General features: G+C 43.8%; 6 protein-coding genes across 7 annotated transcripts in view; 3 read left to right on the top strand and 3 right to left on the bottom strand.

The window, feature by feature from the left end:
• The window catches only part of RB195_023330 (uncharacterized protein), a gene marked incomplete at both ends in the record, with an annotated part of 37,008 nt that extends 19,187 nt beyond the window's left edge, over positions 1-17,821 (bottom strand). For both annotated transcript variants that reach the window (XM_064210718.1, XM_064210717.1), the window contains 3 exons: positions 702-830; positions 17,580-17,668; positions 17,719-17,821. In XM_064210718.1, coding sequence (XP_064066598.1) covers positions 702-830; positions 17,580-17,668; positions 17,719-17,821 — 321 coding nt within the window. The remainder of the gene's footprint in view (positions 1-701; positions 831-17,579; positions 17,669-17,718) is intronic.
• On the top strand, positions 6,523-6,975 carry RB195_023332 (uncharacterized protein; the record flags this gene model as incomplete). Its single annotated transcript, XM_064210720.1, has 1 exon — positions 6,523-6,975. The coding sequence occupies one exon, from the start codon at positions 6,523-6,525 to the stop codon at positions 6,973-6,975; it is 453 nt and encodes a 150-aa protein (XP_064066601.1).
• RB195_023331 (uncharacterized protein) lies at positions 7,109-10,584 on the top strand (the record flags this gene model as incomplete). The annotated part of the gene is made up of 4 exons (XM_064210719.1): positions 7,109-7,193; positions 7,495-8,076; positions 10,051-10,227; positions 10,319-10,584. The coding sequence occupies 4 exons, from the start codon at positions 7,109-7,111 to the stop codon at positions 10,582-10,584; spliced, it is 1,110 nt and encodes a 369-aa protein (XP_064066600.1).
• A 281-nt stretch (positions 17,822-18,102) lies between the features above and the next one.
• On the top strand, positions 18,103-18,388 carry RB195_023329 (uncharacterized protein; the record flags this gene model as incomplete). Its single annotated transcript, XM_064210716.1, has 2 exons — positions 18,103-18,275; positions 18,337-18,388. The coding sequence occupies 2 exons, from the start codon at positions 18,103-18,105 to the stop codon at positions 18,386-18,388; spliced, it is 225 nt and encodes a 74-aa protein (XP_064066597.1).
• Positions 18,389-18,951: 563 nt separating this feature from the next.
• On the bottom strand, positions 18,952-19,335 carry RB195_023328 (uncharacterized protein; the record flags this gene model as incomplete). The annotated part of the gene is made up of 1 exon (XM_064210715.1): positions 18,952-19,335. One exon carries the CDS (start codon positions 19,333-19,335, stop codon positions 18,952-18,954), a length of 384 nt encoding a protein of 127 aa, XP_064066596.1.
• A 634-nt stretch (positions 19,336-19,969) lies between these two features.
• Positions 19,970-22,678, bottom strand: RB195_023327 (uncharacterized protein; the record flags this gene model as incomplete). Its single annotated transcript, XM_064210714.1, has 1 exon — positions 19,970-22,678. The coding sequence occupies one exon, from the start codon at positions 22,676-22,678 to the stop codon at positions 19,970-19,972; it is 2,709 nt and encodes a 902-aa protein (XP_064066595.1).
• Positions 22,679-22,713: the final 35 nt, after the last annotated feature.

Here is a 22,713-nt window from a genome sequence, read left to right as displayed (position 1 = left end):
TCACTACATAAAATGTTCTCGTACACAGACACAAACTGGGGTGATTATGCGTAGTGTCTCCGACTATAGAGTAAAAGCGGCAACAAAATGAAGGTTCAATTGTAAAATGCCCGTATACCACGTGGGCAGCTTAGGTTTGACTCTCGGTCGATACAAGTATTTTTCATGTATACCATTTTCGTGACACCGACAAACCAACACTACAAATACAGCCTAGTAAAGATCTTACACCAATTTGCCCATTTCTACAGCCCGTTGCTATATGACATGATGTTGCTTTGATTGTGGAGATTGGAAGATTGCGAAGCTGACCGTTCCTGGACTAGACCATTATCCCGATCTACTGGTGGATACGTCGCAAAACCGTCAAATTCGTGATATGCTGAATTTAACACGTTATCCGTTGAAAGCAATTTCCGAATATCCGATGATGTTGGAGAACAGCATCACAAAAAATAATTTATGAGGAGTTACCAAACATTTGATGGCATGTTTTTGGGGCATTGTCCGACAATGCAGTAGGATAAGTAGCGTTAAAAAAAAAACATTCGCAGACCCCATGAACTGTATATTTAAAAACTTGCTCGGTCGTCAACATGTTAAGCTCTATCGTAGATTTAGGCCAGTTTTGTAAGGTGTACTGAATGAACCTTCAACTACTTCAAAGGCACAAATTATCTATGAAAGAAACAGCGACCTACCCTTTCAATACTCATACTAGCCGGCATAGTAATAATCAACCGATATCCTCGAGCAGCAGCAACCAATCCAAGCGCTATGCCAGTATTGCCAGATGTCGGTTCGATAAGAGTGGTGAGGCCAGGACGTATCTGGCAAACTTTAGTTATGTTTCAAGTAGGGGCAATTACTACACAGTGAACAGACAGGTAGAGTAGAATTTGTGCTTTCTTTTTCTTTGGTTAGTAACGACTACGAAACCTTCTCTTCTCTACTTATAGGACTAAAGTAGAGTTAGCTTCAACAATACGAACGAGGAAAGGATTCGTGAAGAAGAGAGGTGTAATTCCACACCACACTAATTGAGCATTGATACTGAAAGGCATGTTGTAAGTATAGGAAACTCCCTTTACCAGCAGAGCTTCATTCGGACGGAATAATTTGGTTTAATTTTATCCTAATCAGCACACAAAATACCCTTAGAAGTACCTTCTATAAAAATTAAGTATTCTCACTTAGTGATTACTGCGCAGAGTATCCTCTACATATTCACTGACAGATAAAAAGATATTGAAAACGGCTTTGATGATTTAGATAATAGAATTAGAAACCGTTCTCGGCTGCAAAAAAACCCGACCTAGTCAAGTACCAGCTCCGGAAATAAACGCATAGCTTACACTTACTGTAATCCTTTCAGTGTTTTTCCGAATCCCTTGACTTCGTCTAAGGGGATATTTGAGTTTCTCAGCACAAAAAAAACGTTTTAGGTAGAAACTCCCTTTTTTATAATTACTTAAAGGCATCACCCCACGAATCTGAGGTGGTGCAGATTTCAGGTGGAGTATTCGTATACGGGATGGGAGACTACGGAGGGAAGGTGATTCCGTCCATTTCTTCCTAATTGCTGTAAAAAACCACCCGGAAGATACAGCTTCATTCGTTTTGGCGCACCATTTTGTACAAGAGGTTCGATTGGAGCGCGCCAGTCTTGTGCGGCGCCGCATCTTCCTGGCCGTTTTTTACGGTAATTAGCAAGAAATGGACGGAATCACCTCCTTCTCCGTAGTCTCCCATCCCATATACGAATACTCCACCTGAAATCTGCACCACCTCAGATTCGTGGTACGCTGCCTTTAAACAAAATGCACCAACTCTAATCTTCCAAGCCATTTTAATCGAATATAGATCTAACGATTATGAATAAATACGATCCACCAGCAAATGTCGGAGCCAATATGTCCAAATAACATTTTAAAAAAAACCAAACCTCCCCTACACACATCTGCAATAGTGAAGTTGCAGCTTTCGTATTTTTACTGTACTTCCCAAGATCTTTCCAGATCTTTCCAGATCTTCTCAGATATATATATATATATACACGTATGTATAATATATAATATAATACCATGCTACTTGATAAAACGCTTAGTCCATGTGTGTGCGTCATGAAAATATTCCATAAAGGTGGGGAACGTTGCACCAGCGGGAACAGGACCGCCCGTCTTGCAGACAGGTTGGAAGTTTTTGTTTAGATCATTCATAAACCACAATTACCGCGTTCTCTTTCGAAATATTTTTTCCGAAAAATTTTCAAATCCTCTTTCATGCAGAATTCAAAAAACTGAGAAGTTGATTCTTCTCTAGCAATTATTTTTTATTGCTTTTCACCACAAGCTATACCGTTGTAACATATTCGGAAACCAATCTGAACGTCCGGCTAAAGCCGGACTTCAGACTTTTTGTAGTGTTCGCTTCGCTCTACTTCACCGATTAATAAGAAATAACAAATAATAAGTGCTTTTTTTGTAAAAATAGAATCGTTTTTTTTTCTTCTACTCTTCTCTTCAATTTTTCCTCAAGAATTTAGGCATAGACGAGAGATTTCATGATTTTTTTTCCTAAACATGTAAGTGGTATATTTGGAGGACAATCAAACTTGATTTTACATCTATGTTTTCCTGAAATCACCACAATTTGGAAACATTATTCGAAGTATGAATTTCCTTCCCCCTCAACTATTAGCACAGAATGATGTGCTAACATGAAATGAGGTGACTATCATCAGGGAAATATGCTTGGAGATAGAATGAGCGAAGACGAATGAGTCATAGAAACCCATTCTACGGGCACGAATCCGACGCAGTGGAACCCGTCTCTTCCCACTAATTTCGACGCACTGGGACCCGTATCATCCTATTCTACTGCGTTGGCGCTCCCGCGCATCAATCCGACATTATGGTATCTGTCTCCCTCTCTTTTTAAAGTTTATTGACTGAGACACACACAAACACAGACGCACACACGTGACAGAATAAGCCCGTTATTATATAGCATGACAGCTTGCAAATTTGGAAGTATACATTCACATAAAAGTTAGATTACCCTTCCTAATCAAAGCCAACATACATGTAATTATAGCTCTCGACAATGGTGGAAAGATAGAGTGTCGCCTATCAGGTGCATGGCGGTGGTTCGGCACCTCATCGATGCAAAGTTTTGCATCATTATGGGATATTATCGTGACACACACAAACACACGCACACCACACACACACGGACTAAGCGCGTTATTAACATTTACGTATATTACATTACATTTTATTACGTACATTACGTACATTACGTTTACGCATGCTAACATTTACGTGTCTAAATTTCGTTTCAGAGAAAACATGTTATGATCAGCTTAACCTAAACCGTGCAAAAAAATAAATAAATGTGAAAGTTTATCATACATTTAATCCTTACATTAGATTAAATCCTTACTTTCCTTCATTTTGAGTGTTCCCCTCCTTTTCAGCATTTGCACAAAGAGTTTTTTTTTTTTTTTGATTCGTTGGTGATTTCTTTCTATGTGGATTATGTTTACTATTTCGTTTCGTGTGTGTTTGTGTTCTTTTTTTGTTAAGAATTACAAACATTTCAGTGCTCGTTTTCTTCATCTTGCTGTAAGCAAAAAAAAAACTACGTCGACTAAAGGCGCAACAAGTTTTCGTTTCTGCTTTTTTACTCGTGTTTAAGGTGAAATCCCGAACCTAATCATCAGAGTTTGCCCTGAAATAGTGACGTCAGAGTAGGACGAGTTCTACGACGTCAAATGAAAGTGCCCACTTCAGAAGACAGCGAGGCGAGTTTCACGAAGTTGAAGTGGTGCGACACCACCAGAAAAATACAATAAGAGTATAAATATATAAAGAATAGAATATAAAAAGAAATACAATATAAATATAGAGAAAATATAAATATAGAATATGGAATATAAAAAGAAATACAATAATACAGACAGAAAAATAGGGTGGTAAGGGTCGCAAAACGTCAGATTGTTCGTCAGTGGGACGGGTCCCACTCCATCTTTATGCTTTCTGGGGTTTAGATTGGTGCGCCAGCGCCAGAAAGCAGTAAAATTGCGTGGCATGAATACAACTGCGCCAGAAGGGAGTGATACGTATCCTACGGCATCATGTAGAAGACGACACAAGAAAGTAGAGAGCGGGTGAGGGTTTAAGAAAGGTGCCACGTCAGTTGAGCGTCCTAGCATTGAAATGCATTGAACGGGTTTACAGAACATTATAGTGCACCCACGCAAGAAAGCAGAGAAATGAAGCTTCACTTCATTTTTCTGCTTTCTTGCGGGTGCGTGTAAAGAGGGTCCCGGCGGAATTTCCAGCATGCCCCAATCATGCCTCGTCAAGGCAATTAGCGATGGTGCGTGTCCTAAAGAGATTCACTTTTGTTGGCACCTAAATAACTGACTCTGTTTATCTACTGCTAATCATGCGCTGAGTCACCGGTTAGGATATAATTCACTATCTGTTGAATTGTTCTGAAGAATCAGACACATCCACTGCAATTTTGCAACGTGAGGTGATCTCAATTTAGTAATCGTACCAGAAGCAAGAGAAATCCTCACGTGAAGTTTGAGATAAGAATGTATCTAATAGCTTCAAATTACGTGCATAAAAATTTTCGTTAGAACGGAACATTCCAGCTCTCAAAAGTAACTCAAAAGTAATGAGAATTAACGTTATCCTGTAACTCCCAAGCTTTTTTGTAGCCTTACTTATTTGTGAACAGAGGGACTTTCTGTATCTCTGACTTCCGGGAACTTACAGGAAGAAAAGGAGTTCAAACTAGGTAAGATTTCTAGACTTTCTGAAGGTGATATAAAGACAAACTCACTGCCTTTCTTTATTAGAACACCATACAAAATCCCATGTACTTCTATCTAACGCTATTATTCTTTGACTTATTCGGTCATTTCGACAGTTCACACCACTCTTCTTAACATATTTCCTTGTAACTGCGCAGTTTTCTGTGTCTCTGTGGTAGGAAGGACATCTATGGCGGTTGTCTGCGTCTCCATGAATGACTGGAGCGTGACCTCGCCGAGATATGTTCGCGTATCCGCCGGCATATCCACTGGGCACGTTATGTCTCGGAGGCATCCGCGGAGAATCCGCCGGGACCCTCTTTACCGTTCCCCCTTTCTTGCGTCTACTTGGTGTTTAACCGAAACGTACTCTTTCGTATCTGCATTCCTCTATACGTTGCACTCATCATCCTTGCCAGATGATTTCTTCAGAATTCATATGCACGCGACGCGGACATCCGCTTTAGCACGAGCTAGCTGTTTACGTAATATACTGTAGGACCCTTATCGTTATCAGTATGATGATGACCACGATATTTAGCACTATTGGACCATTCTATGTCAACTGTTAAGGAAAAAGAGAAAGGCTTCGATGCTATAGTGGTATAAAGGTATAATATCATGCTATATAATAACGAGCTTAGTCTTTCACATATGAGTATGTGCATGCGTGAATATGTGCGTAAAACGAAAATCCAGAAAGCAGAGAACGGATCCCACGCGGTCAAATTGGTGCGCCGGCGCCAGAAAGCACTGGAAACCGTGCACAGTTGGAGCGATAGCGCAAAAACTGCAATCACTGCGACTATTGATTGAGCAGTACCGCGCAATAATTCCAAGCTGATTTGTCAAAAAGTGATGATAACTACCTGTGTTGCTCTATGTACCTCTCCGCATGTCTATACCCCGCACGTTTGTCTGATCAGATTGATAACATCCTTTCTTTAGAAATCGGAAACACGCATGCCAACGGCTGGTTAAAGAGAAGCTAGCGGTTTACGTGATCTGACGTAGAACTTTAACTTGGTCAGTGTGATGATGACACTCACATCATTTCATATAGGCACATCATCCTAAGTTAATTGTTCAAGAAAAGGACGAGAAAATCTAATACTTCGATGCTGATGCTTTAAAATTGTAGCACTATATCGAAGGAATCCACGGATCTCCCTAATTAGAGGAATCACAGCCAGTTAGTCGAGAGGCTACGTGGCGCGTCCCCGGGTGGCGGATAGGGGCTAATCGCGGACCAAAAGCGACCTTGTGCTTGCCCAGAGACGCGGGTGGATTCAGGGGATGGCCTCCCTGCTTCTGCTCAGCCAGGACTGACTCATAACATCCTTGCATCCCGCACGTCGGTCCGGCCAAAAGCCTGCAATCAAGTGACTGGGAGGTGCAAGGGAGGCGGTTTGGAGTCGCCTCCAACAAATAAGCTCCACATGTCCACTCCGAGAGAACGGAAGTTCTCCCAGAGACTCATGGGACTAGACGCTTGCAACCTGCCCATGGATTTTAAAATTTTTATGCAAAGCACAGTAATAGAAAAGAGTCTCCTGATTCCGGAGTAAAGCCTGGTACGGTAGCGCCAGGTAGGACGGGATTGCAGGAGTCATGTAGGCTACCGAAACGGAAAAGGAAAACAGTCTCCTGATTCCGGAGGAAAGCCTGGTACGGTAGCGCCAGGTAAGACGGGGATGCAGGAGTCATATAGGCTACCGAAACGGAATAGAACTAAGATGGCGATCTGTACTTATAATGCCCGGACGCTTGCATCGGAAACGGCCATCGAAGATATTATGATGCAACCCAAGAAGATTAAGTATGACGTCATCGGACTGACCGAGATGAGACGACGTCACCCTCTCAACGCCGTATATGAAACTGGAGAAGAACTGTTCTTAGGAACATGCGACAGAAGAGGTGTTGGTGGAGTTGGCGTCCTCGTCAACACGAGTATGGCAAAGAACATCGACTCGGTCGAACAACTTACGACCCGAATCGGACGTCTGCGGATGAGAAGAACTGGTTCAACCCTAGTTTTGACTATCTTCGTCGCTTACGCTCCAACATCAAGCTACGAAGAAGTCGAAGCCTTCTATATGGACCTGGAGCAGTTAACCAAGATCATGCCTTCTACAAGGTCATAATTTTTCATTTTTTTCAGCTCCAAAATTGGCCCAAGAAGAACGCCTGAGGAACTTCATATCGGGACCCACTGCCTCCAATGAAATGAGCAGGGGGAGAGGTTCCCCAACTTCATCATGACGACTAAGACCATTCATGGGAACTCGCAATTTCACAAACACTCCTCCCTACGCTGAATTGGAGGGTACCGTAATGAAATCGACACCATCGTCAGTAAAAGGTTCTGCCTGACGGATATTGCTGTTTTGCCAAAGTTCTATACGGGATCGGACCATCACCTCCTCCGAGGAACATTTTCCTTCCCAAGGAGAGCATAGAAAGCCGTCAAGTTCAGAGAGCGAAGTCCAACAACTATAATTAACTGGGATCTCTTCACTACGCTAGCCGGCTTTTGGGAAGATTCCGCAAAGGACAACATCGACGAGAAATATAACAGGCTCGTTGAACACCTTCACAACTCCACGAAGAAGGCTGAGAGTTTTAAAACCACCAAAAGACGCCTGTCTCTTGAAACTATTGAGCTGATACGAAACGTGGACCAGCACGAGCCGCAGGGAGCCAAGAAATCACGTCCGAGCTCGCATGGCTTTGCAGAGAGGCGATAAAGGAAGACCTTAAAGAGAGAAGAGCAGAAGTGCTGGGTGAAGCTGCAGAGGCGGGGAAAAGCACCCGCTATACCTGCCGAGACTTCGCCAGTCGCAAGACGAAGATGACTGCTCTCCGAAACCCGAAGGGAACAACCATTGCATCGAGAAAGGGAATGGAGACAATCATCTACCACTTCTACTCTCATCTCTTCGACAGCCATGTCCACTTGCCTTCTCACGATCTGAGGGAAGATGGACATGTCATTCCAGAGGTTCTCCCGTGCGAAGTACGACGTGCTATCATGTTGGTAGGAAATCTTACGGCATCCAATCCCGACGGCGTAAGACCAGAACACCTGAAGGACCTTCCGCCAGTACTCATCAACACCCTGGCGAGGCTCCTTACACGTTATCTGTCGGAATGCAAGGTTCCTAAACAGTGGAAGACCAGCAAGACCGTGTTGTTGTATAAAAAGGAGATCCACACGACATTGGCAACTATCGGCGATCTGCTTAGTATTTATTGCTTTTATTATTTATTTCTTTATCGTTTATTTGGGTTGGAATTGAACATGATGAACGATTCGGAACACCCGGCTCCGTGCTCACCTCTTCAACATCAATGTACTTTCTGCTTTGACCTATGCTTTGGAAACCAGGGCATTTCGCAGGCAGGAAGAAAACGCGGTGAGCGTCATTGAACGCGCAATTGAGAGAGTGATGCTAGGAGTATCCCGTTTCACGCAAGTGAGGGACGGGATTCGAAGTTCTCTCCTACGTCAGCGATCGAAGATTAGAGACGCCGCCGCGTTTGTCATAGAAAGTAAAATAAAGTGGGCCGGACACGTGATGCGCTTTAACGACAACCGTTGGACCAGAGCCGTGAGCGACTGGGTTCTCCGCGATATTAAGCGCACTACAGGAAGAACGCCGACCCGATGGTAAGATTTATTCCGAAGTCCTTCAAAGAAAATAATGATGCTCTTCGTCTCCCACGCGAAAGAAGGAATCACTGGGCAACTCTGGCGGGCGATCGGGACAAACGGAAGAATTACTGGCGCCCGTTCTACCAGTTCGAAGATCAACGGGAGTCAAGGTGGAGTGATATCGAAGGAATATAGAAAAATAAAATGTAATGTAAAACGCAATGTAAAATCGAGTTTGAATACTCTTTAGGGGAAGTACTGACTTCTTTAGGCAGAAAACTACAAGATTAAAAAAATCCTTGACCAGTGCCTAAATTTCTTTTTAACAATGAAAAAAAGTTGTTAGTAAAAGGAAAACTCAGTTCTGTAGCAAAAACTTACACAAAGTGATACGAGTGCGCGTAAAGAGGTACCTGTCAGTTTCCGTTCATGTCTTAAATACACAATTACCGAAGGAGGTGTAACCTGCAGAGGTTCGCCTTCATTGCTACCTAGAGCCTCTGACTGACTCTTCCTTCCTACCGCTGATCATACGCTGCTTCACCGGCTAAGATATAATTCACAGGCTGCTAAACTGTTTTGGAAAATCAGACATATCCAATCGAATTTTGTGATGCAAATTTTGAGGGGAACTTTTGTAATGTAGGGGGATCTCAAATTTCTAACTGTATCAGGGGCAAGACAAACCTTCACATGAAATATTAGGAAAAGATTTTCTTTTGTAGCCTGATTTGTTTACGTGTGAAACTTGCGAATAATGTTGGTATTAGTGGGACACATGAATAATTCGGAAAAGAAGAAAGTGATAAAAAGTTAATCGTCCATTTCGAAAATATTTGCATAGGATAGAGGCTTTCTTTATTTCTGACGTCGGGGGTAAAAAAGAGTTGATTTGATAAGATTTCTAAACTTCCTTAAAGTATTATCTAGACAAAATTTGTTCCTTTTCTCTCTTAGTAGTCTTTCTCACCACACAAAATATCATGTATTAATAAGTACATTATTTGAAATTCATTTAGTAATTCCGACAACTCTCATAGTTGTTCTTTACATATTTCCTTAGAACTGTGTAGTTTTTTTGCGTCTCTAGACTAGAAGAACATCTAAAATGGTTGTTTGGGTCTCTATGAACAGCTGGAGCGTAACTTCATCAAAGCATGTTTGCGTCTCCTCCGTCATATCCACAAGATGCTTCGGATGTATTCGTAGAAAAGTCGGGTACCTCTTTACCGTTTTCCATGGAACTACTTTAATTTTTATTGGTAAGTGAAGTCGAGCGAAGAAAGAACCACAATAAGTCATATAAGTAATATTAGGGTGTTCGGAAAGTATCTACCGAAAATTTCGCTGCAGCGCAGATTTTTTGAGATGTTCTGGAAGTTCCCGTTTTAAATATATCATATAAGGACACTACCGCTTGTATACAAATAACATATCTGGCTCTCTCTTCCTTGCCTATTTCGTCCTATAATGACCGAACATTCCACCCATATTCGACACGTACTCCTTTACGAGTTCGAATCTGGCCACTCCGCTGTTGAAGCCCACTGAAACTAAAGTCAAGTATTCGGCACTGAAGCCCCTTCTGAGCGGTCTGTGCGTGCGTGGTTCCAGCGCTTCAAAGCCGGAAACAAGAAACTCGAAGATGAGCCTCGCTCTGGTATCGTTCGACGAATCGATTCGAATTTATCAATATCGTTCGACGAACTGAAGAATCTGGCGGAGCAGCATCCATATGAAGGTGTGCGGTATTTTGCTGCCAGTCTTGGCTATCGCTGTCCACCGTGAGTAATAGACTGCGATCTCTCGGATTGGTGAAAAAGCTCGGTCAGTGGTTCCCACATGCATTGAGCGACGGCAACCGCCAAAGACACCTGAAATCCATGAGGTCTGGTGGGGAGTTCATGGAATCTACCGTTTCGAACTGCTGCCGGACAACACGACAGTTACTGTCGAGGTCTACTGCGCTCAAGTGCAAAGACTGGCCGACAAGATCCGCAAGGAGCACCCGAAACTCGACAACGTTCGCCTGCTGCACGATAACGCGCGCCCTCGCGTCGCGAAGAAGACTTTCCAGAAAATTCTGGAGCTCAGATGAGAAGTTCTACCGCACCCAACGTGCAGCTCGGACTTGGCCCCGAGCGACTACCACCTCTTCCAATCGCTTCAGCATCACCTGGAAGAGAAGCGCTACGATGATCGTGACACCTCGAAAATGACCTTCTGGCTTTCTTCGCCTCCAATTCGCCGGAGTTCTACGCCAAAGGAATCCGTGATCTTGTGAGACCTTGGCAGAAGGTTGTCGATGTTGATGGAAATTATTTCATCGAATAATAAAATGTTGTTAAAAAGTTGTGTTGTTTTGAAATTTTGCCGTATTTCGGCATGTTTTCCGAACACCCTAATACATATAAGATGTATTAGCCTGGACAGAGAGTCTTGCCACCATTTGTCATTTTTTTCTGCTTTATTTTTCCACTCAGCTTACAATAGAAACTAATCGATAATATAAGGGGAACGGTCAAGGGGTACCTGTATGATGTGCCGCCACTTATCCAAAAGGCTAATGAGCGTCGTTAATTGCACCGCGTGTCTCCTGACAGCGTCGTAATCGCTAGCCTGGTTGTTCCTCTTGTGCTAAGTCTCGCTGACGCCCCCTCCCCACGCCACTCTTCCTGCGCATTTCGTCGCGTCTGGTGCTCTTACGATGGGTTTTCTTCGCCGCACCCGCAGTTCTTACGATGCGCTTTTATAATCGAAGGAAAAGGAAAGTGTCTGGTATTAGATGTTGTTTGAAACTCTATATAAAATATACTTGTAAGTTAATATAAATGAAGGAGGTTTGTATATACGCCATTTAAAAATGCGAGTGAAAATGAAATTATCCTGTTTTGACTTGTTAGATGGAAATTAATCATTCATCTCCGGGAATGCAAAAAATGCTTCAAAGAATTTCTCCCTGATCGGTGTAACCCTTTTTTTCACCTTTTTTTCGCTTTCTAGGAATTTCTTTTTACTTATCTAGCTGGGTAAAACTGGCATCCAACGACTGACGAGGCGCGAATAATGCCTCGCAGACATACATTGTACCTGAAGGTAGATTTCGAAGATACGAAGGTCTCTATTCGCCACTAATACACCTAACCTGCCATATTGATTTTATGTAGAGAATAGATACAAATGGAGTGATAAAACGCTGTTGAAAAAAGTTTTAAGAACCATACAAAGTTTTATTGTATGAACTACTAGCAAGGATTGAAATATTTGACTTGCGCTGTATATAAACATTATATCTATATAAAATTTTGATAAGGTAAAATGTAGAAAGGAGCTCAAAGAATGTATACAAAGTAATAAGGACATTAAGTTGCTGGGTGAATAGTTGCTGCAGTCGAAAGCTGAACATGAGTACGTTGAATGACATCGTGACAAACACATGCTTATGCAATGCGAGTTTATATAGAACAGTTTGGGCGTGAAATGTGTGAAATTATGAGATGTGTGAAATATATTCATTTCTTTTGCTTTATTCTTCTTATTCTTTTCCCTGTAGCATCTTCTTCGGATAATATTTATTTGTGTGAAGTTGCTCAAATGAGGTCAATGTAGGTCACGCATATCACTCTTATCAATCATCATGTCTTTGACTTTTTGATACTCTACAATTATCTCTGATAATATATCTTTTAATTGGATGGGAGGATCTAGTTTTTCTCCTTAATTCCCGGTCAATTTACTATTTTCGTATATCAGAACTTGCTGCATCAATTCGTTCTACAGTCCTCTCCCTTTTAAATTCGCAGTATCCACTATTTCGTCGCGGCGCGAACGTCGTGCACAGCTTTGATTAGAGAGCAATAAGGAGGAGGGGTCTAGATGATCTCAGGCAGTCGTGGAGGATGTCTAGTTGATGGAGTGGCAGCCATGATTATGTGGAGGCGCGCGTCGCTGAAAGTAGGTCAGGAGCGGACAGCCTGTTTTCACGGGTACCTCTTGTCCCGCCCCCGATAATATAATCACCATTATTAATTACAACAGTGTCCAACCTAATGGGCAGGTCAACGATCCCTTTCTCCCAGAACTGTGGAGACTGAGAGTCGAAGAAGTCGCTGACCGCCAGTTCAAACTTGGTGAAGATTTTCTTAGCTACGAAAGCCTTGAGGGGCCGGAGTAAGTGGTAGTCTGAGGGGGTAAGGTCGGGAGAATAGCGTGAAGGGGATACCGTGTCCCAGCCTAACTTCTCCGGTTTTTCATGGGTCTCCTTAGCTAAATGGGGCCTAGCGTTATCGTGCAAGGGGTGCACTGAAGCTCGTCTCAGTTGTTTTTCTCGAACGCCCGATGCAAGCTTCTGGAGCTGACTAGCGTAAATGGAACCGAGGGTGACGGTGTGACCTTGTGGGAGCAGCTCATAAAACAGCATTCCCTCGAATGCCAGAAGCAACAACTTAGACACTTCTTGGAGTGAAGGTCCGATTCGGCTTGCGTCGGCGGATCTTCCCCTCGAGAGAGCCACACGGCACGGTGGGCGTTAGAGTCGTAGAGGAGCCAATTCTCATTCCCAGTAATTAGATCTTCGAGAAACTCCTTTCGATGCAGGCGAAGAAGGAGAGATTGACAAATGGATACTCGGGTAAACCGGGTGCCATTCCTCAAGGTGTGAGGGATCAATCGAGCCAGCACTTTTCTGTAGCCGTGACTTGGAGGCGATTGACGGCTGTTGAATGGCTACACCCGAGTCTCGTCGCAAGACTGCGGGTGTTGACCCCCCGGATCCTCTTCGATAATGTCGACAATGGCGCAGTCTAAACACCTCATCAGTCGTCGACCGACAGGGCGAAAGCCGGCTTGGTTTCTTCGCGATGTCGGATTAGTCGATTCAGGATAATCCGCTCCAATACCTTGTACATAATACGCAGCAAAGAGATTCCAGCAGGGATGAAATATTCAAACGCAGCAATCCCTGCCAATAGCCAATAATCAATAGCTGCCACGATATTATCGTACGAACCCGAAATTGTAGCTCGCAGAACTTTGGAGGCGTTTTGGATAAACGATAAAGCCTAAAAATGAATAGAAAGGAAGAATGCATAGCCGTGACAAACGAGCAGGCTCTGTATCAAGATCTTTGCGGGTTTTGATCTACGGGGTCATATGCGGGTCGCATCCTAATTAGTACTAGTGGAACGATTTTATCACGCGGAGGTCCGCTAACATCACGGCAACGCGGCTACCTAGGTAAGCACAACGTTTTGGACTCTTTTGGTTTCGATTTTGGATGTAGCATCTTAGGGAATAAGGACTTATTCCGGATGGGGCTTTTGAGAGGATATATCACAAATGATCTGACTTTCCAGGCTCTGACGAAGACGACGACGCCGAAGCTTTAGCCGTAATAAAGTTTGTTAACAATATTGGCCGTTGCTAAATTGGACTATCGACAAGTTGCAAACTTGATACTATGTGAATCAAGTGAAAAGCAATGAACCTAATCAACAAACCCGCTTGTAAAAACAAGTACAACGGAAACAGATGATGAGATGATACAGAAGACGAGAAAGGAAATGAAAATGAAAATTACATAAGAAAAATAATGGAAGAACAAATGGAACAACGAGAAGAAAGCTGGAGAGAGGAACAAGAAAAATATATCAAAAGTTATGAATATACATTGAGATCAAGAACCCCGTGTCACACCTCCAGTCCCTAATTACTCCAAAATTCGAAGGTCGTACCCTCGAGTTCGTCAAGCATCTTATTACATTCATTTCGAAGCTTTCTCCGAGTTTATTCCTCTGGAAAAACGGAGAAAGTGGCTAGCCGCTGCTCCACTTTGAATTTCGCGGTGCGTTAACATTGGTCCAAGGGCCAGAGCCTCCCGCAGCTGACAAACAACTAAAACATAGGGGCAGGTTTTGTTTCGGCGGCCGCGTTGCGGCGCCTCGGCGCAGGCTTCTACTGCTTACAATTACTATTGTCAGGCCGTACAAGGTAATGTTCTTGCTTCATTTTCTGTCGTTTCTTCAGTGTTGTTCTTCTCATCAGTCTAGCTTCACTTTTTATACGCTATAGTTGCTTTTCAAATTTATTGCTACGTTGCTTATATTGAAGATATCTGTTTCTTCTATAAACTCGAACAAAAGCGCGGTTCAGTACTAGCGAAGCAGTGAGAACTTGAATAAAGAAGAACAACGTATAAACTACGACTAATGACTACACTGGGGCGGGTGTGGTGTAGCGGTTAGAGGTTCCGCTTCCTGCACGATCGATCGGAGGTTCGAGTCCGCCCTAGTGCTCACCAAGCTTTTCTTCACTCCGGGGTCGATAAATTGGTACCAGACTTGTCTGGAAGGATAAAAGCACTGACTTGACACATCGGCTAGCCACCGCAAGTCATTGTATAGGCCAGATACACGTTCATAAACTTCAAACGATTCTGAATTGAAGTGAACGTGGGGGCGCATCCCAAGCGGATTGATTAACGCCAGAAACTTTAACTTTGATGACTACACTGACCTGAAGAGCGAGTCTAAAGAAACGACAGAAACTGAAAAGCACACATGAAAGAAAAGAACAGTAGTTCTTAGACTAGCAGAACCTCTAACCACTACACTATAGATTAATGGCAGATCATTAAAGGATAAAGGATAAAGTTTCTGGCGTTAATCAATCCGCTTGGGATGCGCCCACACGTTCACTTCAATTCAGAATCGCTTGAGGTTTACGAAACTGGCCGTACATTGTGGCTAGCCGATGTGTCAAGTCAGTGTTTTTATCCTCCCAAACAAGTTCTGGTACCAATTTATCTATCTCGGAGGGATGGAATGCTTGGTGAGCATTAGGGCGGATTCGAACCTCCGATCGATTGTGCAGGAAGCAGGACCTCTAACCAGTACACTACACCCGCCCTGCCAGATCATTATACCACCTAAACTATGTTTCTTTTCTTCCATTCATGCTTCTGTCGTGTACAAACAATCAGTGCTCCTTATTTCGTGCATGCATGTGCTCCCGTCCTACTCAAATGTGAAAAAGTATTGTTACAAACAATTTCATCTGACAAACTCTACGTGGAGGATTCCCTTATGTGAGCTATGATGTGAGCTGGAAGGGTTAGTAACTGTTGAGGGTTAGCAACAGTTGCAAGTTGCAAATAACGGTTGGAGCAGTGTGCCTCGTGGGAGTGGGAGAAGTCAATTCTCCTCTGGAATATGAAAAAGTTACTAAGGTGCGAACTAAAGCTACGGAGGTCGGGGCCTTGAAACCCAGGCATTGGTCTTAAAGGATCACTTACATATAGGTTAAGGCTACTAAAATGTGGTATGAATACACCCACCCCTCCGAGATACTGATAGGTTGCTAATTTTCCTAACGGAAATCAGACTGGAGCTATACTGGAGCTATACCTGCAAACAAAATTAGAGGGGCTCTGAAACAAACAAAATGTATCTGTTTTGCAAGCAGTCAACTAAGAATAAGATGCATAACATTTGCACATTCTGACATATGTGGCTGAAGAAGGATGAAAGATGGTATGCACAATGTTTTCAAATTATTCCCAATACATACCTCTACGAACCATCTCAGTCGTAAAGGGATGCGGAGCCCTAACGCCGTGCCGCGGCCGCCGAAACAAAATCTGCACCGCTTCGGTGGTTTTTCCGCAGCTTGGTGAAGGTTTAAATACGAGTGTTCACCTCGTAGTTCAATAACCATCAAACCCGAGAATTACAAGACTGCGCCATTGTGAACACCGCTGGCAGCCTTATAAGGTCCCTCAACGACAGCAGCGAAGTCATCGAATTAACTAAACAAGTCTGGGATAAAATGTCGTTGGGGGGCCACTCTGACGTGCCCAAATCGAACTGCTTCCCTACTGTGTTTGGTGCGATTACCTGAGGCGATTCACGGCGGGAACTTCCACTGTGCTGGTACTGTACCTGCACTCAAAGCGCGGAAAACGTCATGGACCATAACAGGCGCAAAGACGTCCATGGGAAACGTTAACCGTTTTCGTTGTTAAACCATTCCATTAGCATAATGGGTGCCTTTAACTTCCTGACTCTTCAACAACTTCACTCAGATTACTGATTGCCACTTGGAGGGAGTCGAAGGAGGAATTCGGCGAATGGCTCGCTGATCGTTGATTGCTGTGGAAGCAGCGACTTTGCTCCAACTGCGGAAATCCAGTTAAAGTCGCGAAGCAGACGAATGTGAACAGCCCTCATAACTTTTTTTCTTCATAAGGTTAACCCAACGGCCCTTTTTAGGGCCACCAACTTGCGAATGCAGATCGAAAATGTGTGAATAAAAGTTATTGCATGTTATGTTTAGTGATCGTGGACTGCTACGGAATTCATTTTCGGTTCTTTTTTTTCTTTGAAAGTATCACATGATATAACTTGGTTATTTATTTCTCGTAAGCTTGTTCGGAGTAAAAGGTAGTTGGGGATAGCCACTCAATGGGGCCTATGTTTCTGGAAGTAAATAACTCAGTCGGGGCCCTAAGACCTAAGCATTAGTCTTAGAGGATCTATGACATGTAAGCTAAAGTTACTAAGAAAAAAAAGTAAGACAGATCGTCCAGAAGTAAGGGCGCCACTGAGTGGCTTCACAACTACATTTTCCCCCTTGTTTGGAAGATTTGGTAAAGTTCCAGCTCTGTCTTCCTTTTTATTTAGTAGATTTAACCTACATGTCGTGGATCCTCTGAGACTGTTGCTTAGGTCTTAGGACCCCGACTGACTCAGCTACTCAATTGTGCCCCGTGACCTTTGCAGTACGATTTGGGTGAGTCAGAGTGCCCTTCCCAGCGACATTTTACCTCAAGTCTGAGTTACAAGCTCTATAGGCGTACATGAAAATTCACGTGGCCTCGGAAAGTGGGAAAAGAGCAAAGTACTCTACTCGCTCATTCAGAAAAAAAAAAGAAGAGCACAAACTCAACAGGATATCTTGACTTAATTTCTTCTAGCTCAGAATTGAAAACCAACAAATCTTCAACAGAAATGAACACAGGGGTCCAATTGGACAAAATATGCAAACAGCTGCAACCGATACCTTGATACTCGGTACACATAAACAGAACTAAAGAACCTGTCTAGTCTCCTCCGCAGTTTTGATCATGGCCAACCCAATTCGATCCTTAACGGAACAAGCAGGATTCATGTATTCAACTTTTGCAGCTGAACAGTTATTAACAATCCTTGTGACATGGAAAATGACAGACACTTACCGATCGTACCAGGCAAGCCTCTTCCTATCTTTCGTAGGTAAACCATTGGGGTATTACCTATGAGTTCGGTGGTATCCTCTGCAATGGAATCTCTAGAAGCCATCCTGAATAAGCCACAGCGACCAAAACACCCAGGCTGCTTATGGAGTTCGCATCCTGCGGCACTCAAACGGTAACCGACGAATGTTAGGCGTCGTATATGTGGTTTGTGTGTACTATACACACATCACAAATAGTTACGACATGCCAAAATAATGTCGTCTGGTTTTGCTTTCTACGACTTTCCTACCTTCCAGTATCCGTAAAGTCAGTTTTTTTGTGATTTCTTTGGTTTGTTTATGTTCACTTGATTGTAAGGAGTACCGGTATCCATGCCCTGAACTCATGAAACTTGCTGGGGCGGCGCGCTTCGATGGGCCATGCGATCACAAGCCACTGAAACACAGTGCGGCAGCAGGTTTTGTTTCCGCGGCCGCGTCGCGAAGGACCACATTGGAGCGGAGCAGCCTCGGCGCAGGCTTCTACTGCTTACTATTCGCATTGTCAGAAAATGTAAAGTTTGTTCTTGTTTCATTTTCTGTCGTTTCTTTTCTAATATTTAATATATGTGAAATATAGGGTGGGAAATTTGTTGCTACGGCTATACACTGCCTCTCTTATGTTAGCATAAGTGCTCCAAATATGGTCAGTAGGTCAGCGGTATAGTCGGGTCAACACGATATGAAGCACGGACAGTTGCGCAAGCTGCTGCGCTGCGGCGTAGGCAGTGGTTGGAATCGACGTGGGACCATAGGGAACTACAGAGATGGGTGGCGGTAGCGAGGATCCTTACACGACCCCAACCGTTAGGCTCCACCGCGCCGCTTCGAACGCAGCCGCTCGCGCGACTGTCCGTGCTTCACGTCGTCTTGACCCAACTATAGTCCTTGTGTGAGTGGGTGACTAGAGACTTTAGGGTATTTTATAACCCTATTTGAACAGACCAAAAAGAGGTGGTTCAGTGGAATGTCTTTATTATGTGAGTACAGATGAGTAGAACAATTGTCAGCAATGAAATTGGATGAAAAGGTGGGCACAGCGTAGTCTGCCGCACTCTTTGATCGTACAAGTCGTAGTCCCTAGCATAACCATGACCGCGAACGGTCCTTTATACCACGCCCCTTATACATCATCGGGGTCGATGATACTGCCGCGAGCGACAACGGCACAGAGTAATAATTTACGAAACAAATTCTACTTCAACAAATGGTTTTCTTCGTACGGCTGGACTGTTGCGGAGTTTTGTGGAGTGGCGTGGGTGGCGGGCTGACGTTGGGTTAGTGGATTGCTGATGGTGTCTTGAGAGTTCGGCTTGGTGTAGGTGCATTGATGACGGCTTGTGGCTTGTTGATGACGATGACGGCGTTGACGGTTGGCGAGAGTGCTTACTTCTTGTATGGCCGCTTCGTGGGTGGCTGCGGTCTTTTGGAGGAGCAAAGCAGGAAATTGTGGCCAAGGCCACAACTTCCACACTTCACTCCACATGTGTCCTCGTGTGCCGCTTTTAGGCAGAGGAGGCACAGGTTCAGCTTTGTCGCCTGTGCTGTTTTGGAGATTGGATCCGGGAACCGTGGACATCTCCCGGAATGGTGATTGTCACGATTCTCGTCCACAGTGCAAAATAGGCAGCTGGACTTCGGAGCAGTCCTTTCCAGAAGCGTTTGGCAGGCCTTTTCAAGACTGTCGAGGCGGGGGAGCAGATGATGCAATAGTGTAGCGATGTCGCATCTGTCCAGATCGTCCAGGGCAGAGAGCATAGCATCAGCGGAAGAAGACATGATTTTGTGTTTCTTTGACGCTTTTTGCTACTATTTATACGTGTTCAGATGGTCCGTATCTTGAACCCGCCCTCAACGAATAGCCTAGATGTAAGTTTCACTGCTCTTAGTGGTGCGCCAAAGTGCTTTTGAGTGCGTAATAAAAGAGTTGCAATTGACTGCGGGCACCCGAGAAGGTACATCGTTGTAATTGGAGTACTTTGTCCAAGACGATGATATCTTTGAGAGAGCCGACCGGGATAATATGCTTTTGTTCATTGTGCATACGTGTATGGACATAACTGATAACATGTGTATGCAAGAGATAATGAGCTGATATTAACTTTGTACATTTTCTCGTATTGAAACACGAGGTCAAGCCCGTAGCGTGTACGCCACTGTGAAATACAAAGTTTGCACTATATTTTATTTGCGGCACTTTTGATCCTTCTGATCTATCTTCTGATTTCTGCGCGGTCTAAATCCGCTCTGGTTATTTCTTCGGCTGGTAGCCCACAAGCGGGCGACTCGAGAGGACCAGAGGATTGGCTACAGTGGCAGCTATTTGCTCGGTAAGCCAACTCAATCCAATTTTGGTTGATCGTGGCTGATCGAGGGATCGGTTGACGATTGATCGGCTCCTTTGCCGCGCAGCAAAGGAATCGGCCAGCTGCAAGCAACATTTTGAAGGGGTAAACTGCACATTTTGCTAGGTATAGTAGTGCCACTGGACCCGCCACGTAGGTTAGGGCTGTGAGAATCACGGTTGATGCTAATGCTGCAACCGTTATTTTCCAATGTTTGGCTAAGGCGGTGATCATAGGAGTTACATCAGGTATGCTCCAGTCCGAAAACCATTGGGATCTGATCAGAACGTAGTGATCAGATGCTTCAAAGACAGCCGTGTTGAGCCCAATGTGGTAGCTTAGCATGCCTTTGATATCGACATTCTCTGAACAGTCGGTTGTGCATGTTTCTCGGACAATGGCATGATCAAAGGCTAACAAAGTGGTCTTGTTGACATTCATTGGCCCACAATGAATGACGAACTCGAATGTTTTGCAAACAACTGTAACTCTGATGTCCAGTTGTGAACGGCACCTAGTAACTAGTCTAGCTCCATGTTCATAGTTGTAGCAACCTGTGAGATCAATTGTCTGGATTTCGCACTTTTTCTTTGTCACGATTTCTGACGCATTCACCAGTATTTTGGAGTCTAATGTGAGCACGAATTCTCCTTCCTCAGTTATAGTCATCACACTATCGTCTTCCTTTGTGAGGTTGTAGGAGGGTGTTTCTATTGGTAATGCTGAGGAGTTTCTTAGGTGACTCAAGGACTCTTCTGGACATTGACATCTGTGGGCGTTTTCACAGTGACACCTTATACGATTCGTGCAAGTAAAGAACTGGGTTTGTGCTTGGACTTCATCGCTGCATTCTACTGGCACGACGAATCTGTCCGGTAATATGAATGCTGCATTTTCGGAGATAGCATACCGCTGATTGATTGCTGTGATCGTTGGCTTTTGTAGGGATATCACAGTGATGTTGACTCTTTCGACGATTTCTGTCATATATGGTCTCATCGACAAAGACTTCTTCGTATTCTTCCCCATTAGGATTACCTCGATCTCGAGTTCGATCGATGCGGTCCAATCTGCACACCTAATCACCTCATAGATTGATCGAGATGTGGGTCGATTTACGACTCTGTAGAACTGACATGCGGGGAGTGGCAATAAGCAACCACATGGTATGCCGCCACAAATCGATATACAACCAGAATAACCTGGGTACCTCTTGTACTTTCTCAGTTCGTGGACAGTTTCGTTAGATGGCATTGTGTGACATTTATTGTCAACGCATGACCCTGCTTGTGCACATCTTTCAACGTGGTATACACGTACTTCAGTCTCTCTTGTGAAGAATTCCAGAACCTTGGAGCAGGTCAGCTTTATTGGTTTTTTGGTGACCCTAATGAACCCAAGCGTTTTGTTCGAGTGGTTGATTTGTATGCAAATTTTGGAGGTAAGGCGATTAAATAAGAGTTCCTCATTGTACTGATAGAAGCACTTGCTTTGTTCACTGCAAATGAGGTTCGCTGAGTGCCGCATGTATCCGCGTTGACATGCATTCGCACTTGTTAGAACGGTGGTTAAAATTAGACATATTGCAGTTAGACATGGAAGTGGTGCGGGAACGAACGCGTTAGGGCTATTACTACGATTGTGTCGTGTAGTAATTATAGGTAGTTGTTCCATTGGTACAGCTTTGTTAGCGTGTCTGAGTTCGTACATTGACCAGACTAATATAGCCAGAATTACGGCAAAAATGTAAATCACTACTGCTAGGGCAGCGATTGCTCCTGCAAGCCAACAGTGAGGGTTGCCTAGAAGAGCCTTTGAGAGAAAGTAGTGATGATCGCAGAAGTCTGGTCGGTTGCATATTGTCTCAAGTGTCTCCATGCTGTGGTTGCCTATCATTATTAGTGCAACCTTTACTTGATCGTTGTGAGGGGATACTGGTACTGTGTAAGTGAGGTTTTTCGTGACCTCATTGAACGTTCGGCAATGTTCATCAAAACATAGCTGGAAGGAACCTTTCGGAGGTGAGATATTGATCTTTCCTTTCACGCAGGCTATCTTGGGGACACATTCAGCTAATGTTGGAGATATCATTGACAACATTGCAATAATAGTTAGTGCAACAGGTGTTCGTGGGATAGTGTACTGAGCACCTTCCAGTCCTAGTTCGTAGTCTCTGATTATTTTATACGCTTCTGTTTTTGAGGCACGAGCTGGAAGTTTTCTCCTTTCTTGGTTAGGTTGATGTTGATCTTTTTGGGTGTTTATTGTTGTGTCCTCTGGGGCACTTCGGATTTCCAGGGGGAAAATTTTGTTCAGAGGACGGTGAATTATTTTTCGGTTCGGTAAAAGTACTTTGGCGGATCTAACCAACCCATCGGTGCTGCATATAATTTCCGTAATTCTACCATATGACCAGCACCCTCTGGGTATTAGTTCTTCTTCAATCAGAACAATTTCACTTATTTCTGGGAGTGATCTTGGTAGGTGTCTGGGTTGTTTGAGGTTGATTTTTTGTGTTTCTCTTAATGAGGTCACATATTCAACATTCCATTTCTCCCAGAATTTATTGGCTATCATTTCTGATGTTTGAAATGCTTCAAGTGCCTGTTTTT

This window comes from Necator americanus, chromosome X, assembly GCF_031761385.1.
Source record: "Necator americanus strain Aroian chromosome X, whole genome shotgun sequence".
NCBI lineage: Eukaryota > Metazoa > Nematoda > Chromadorea > Rhabditida > Ancylostomatidae > Necator > Necator americanus.
This window is presented reverse-complemented; position numbering and strand designations above follow the sequence as displayed.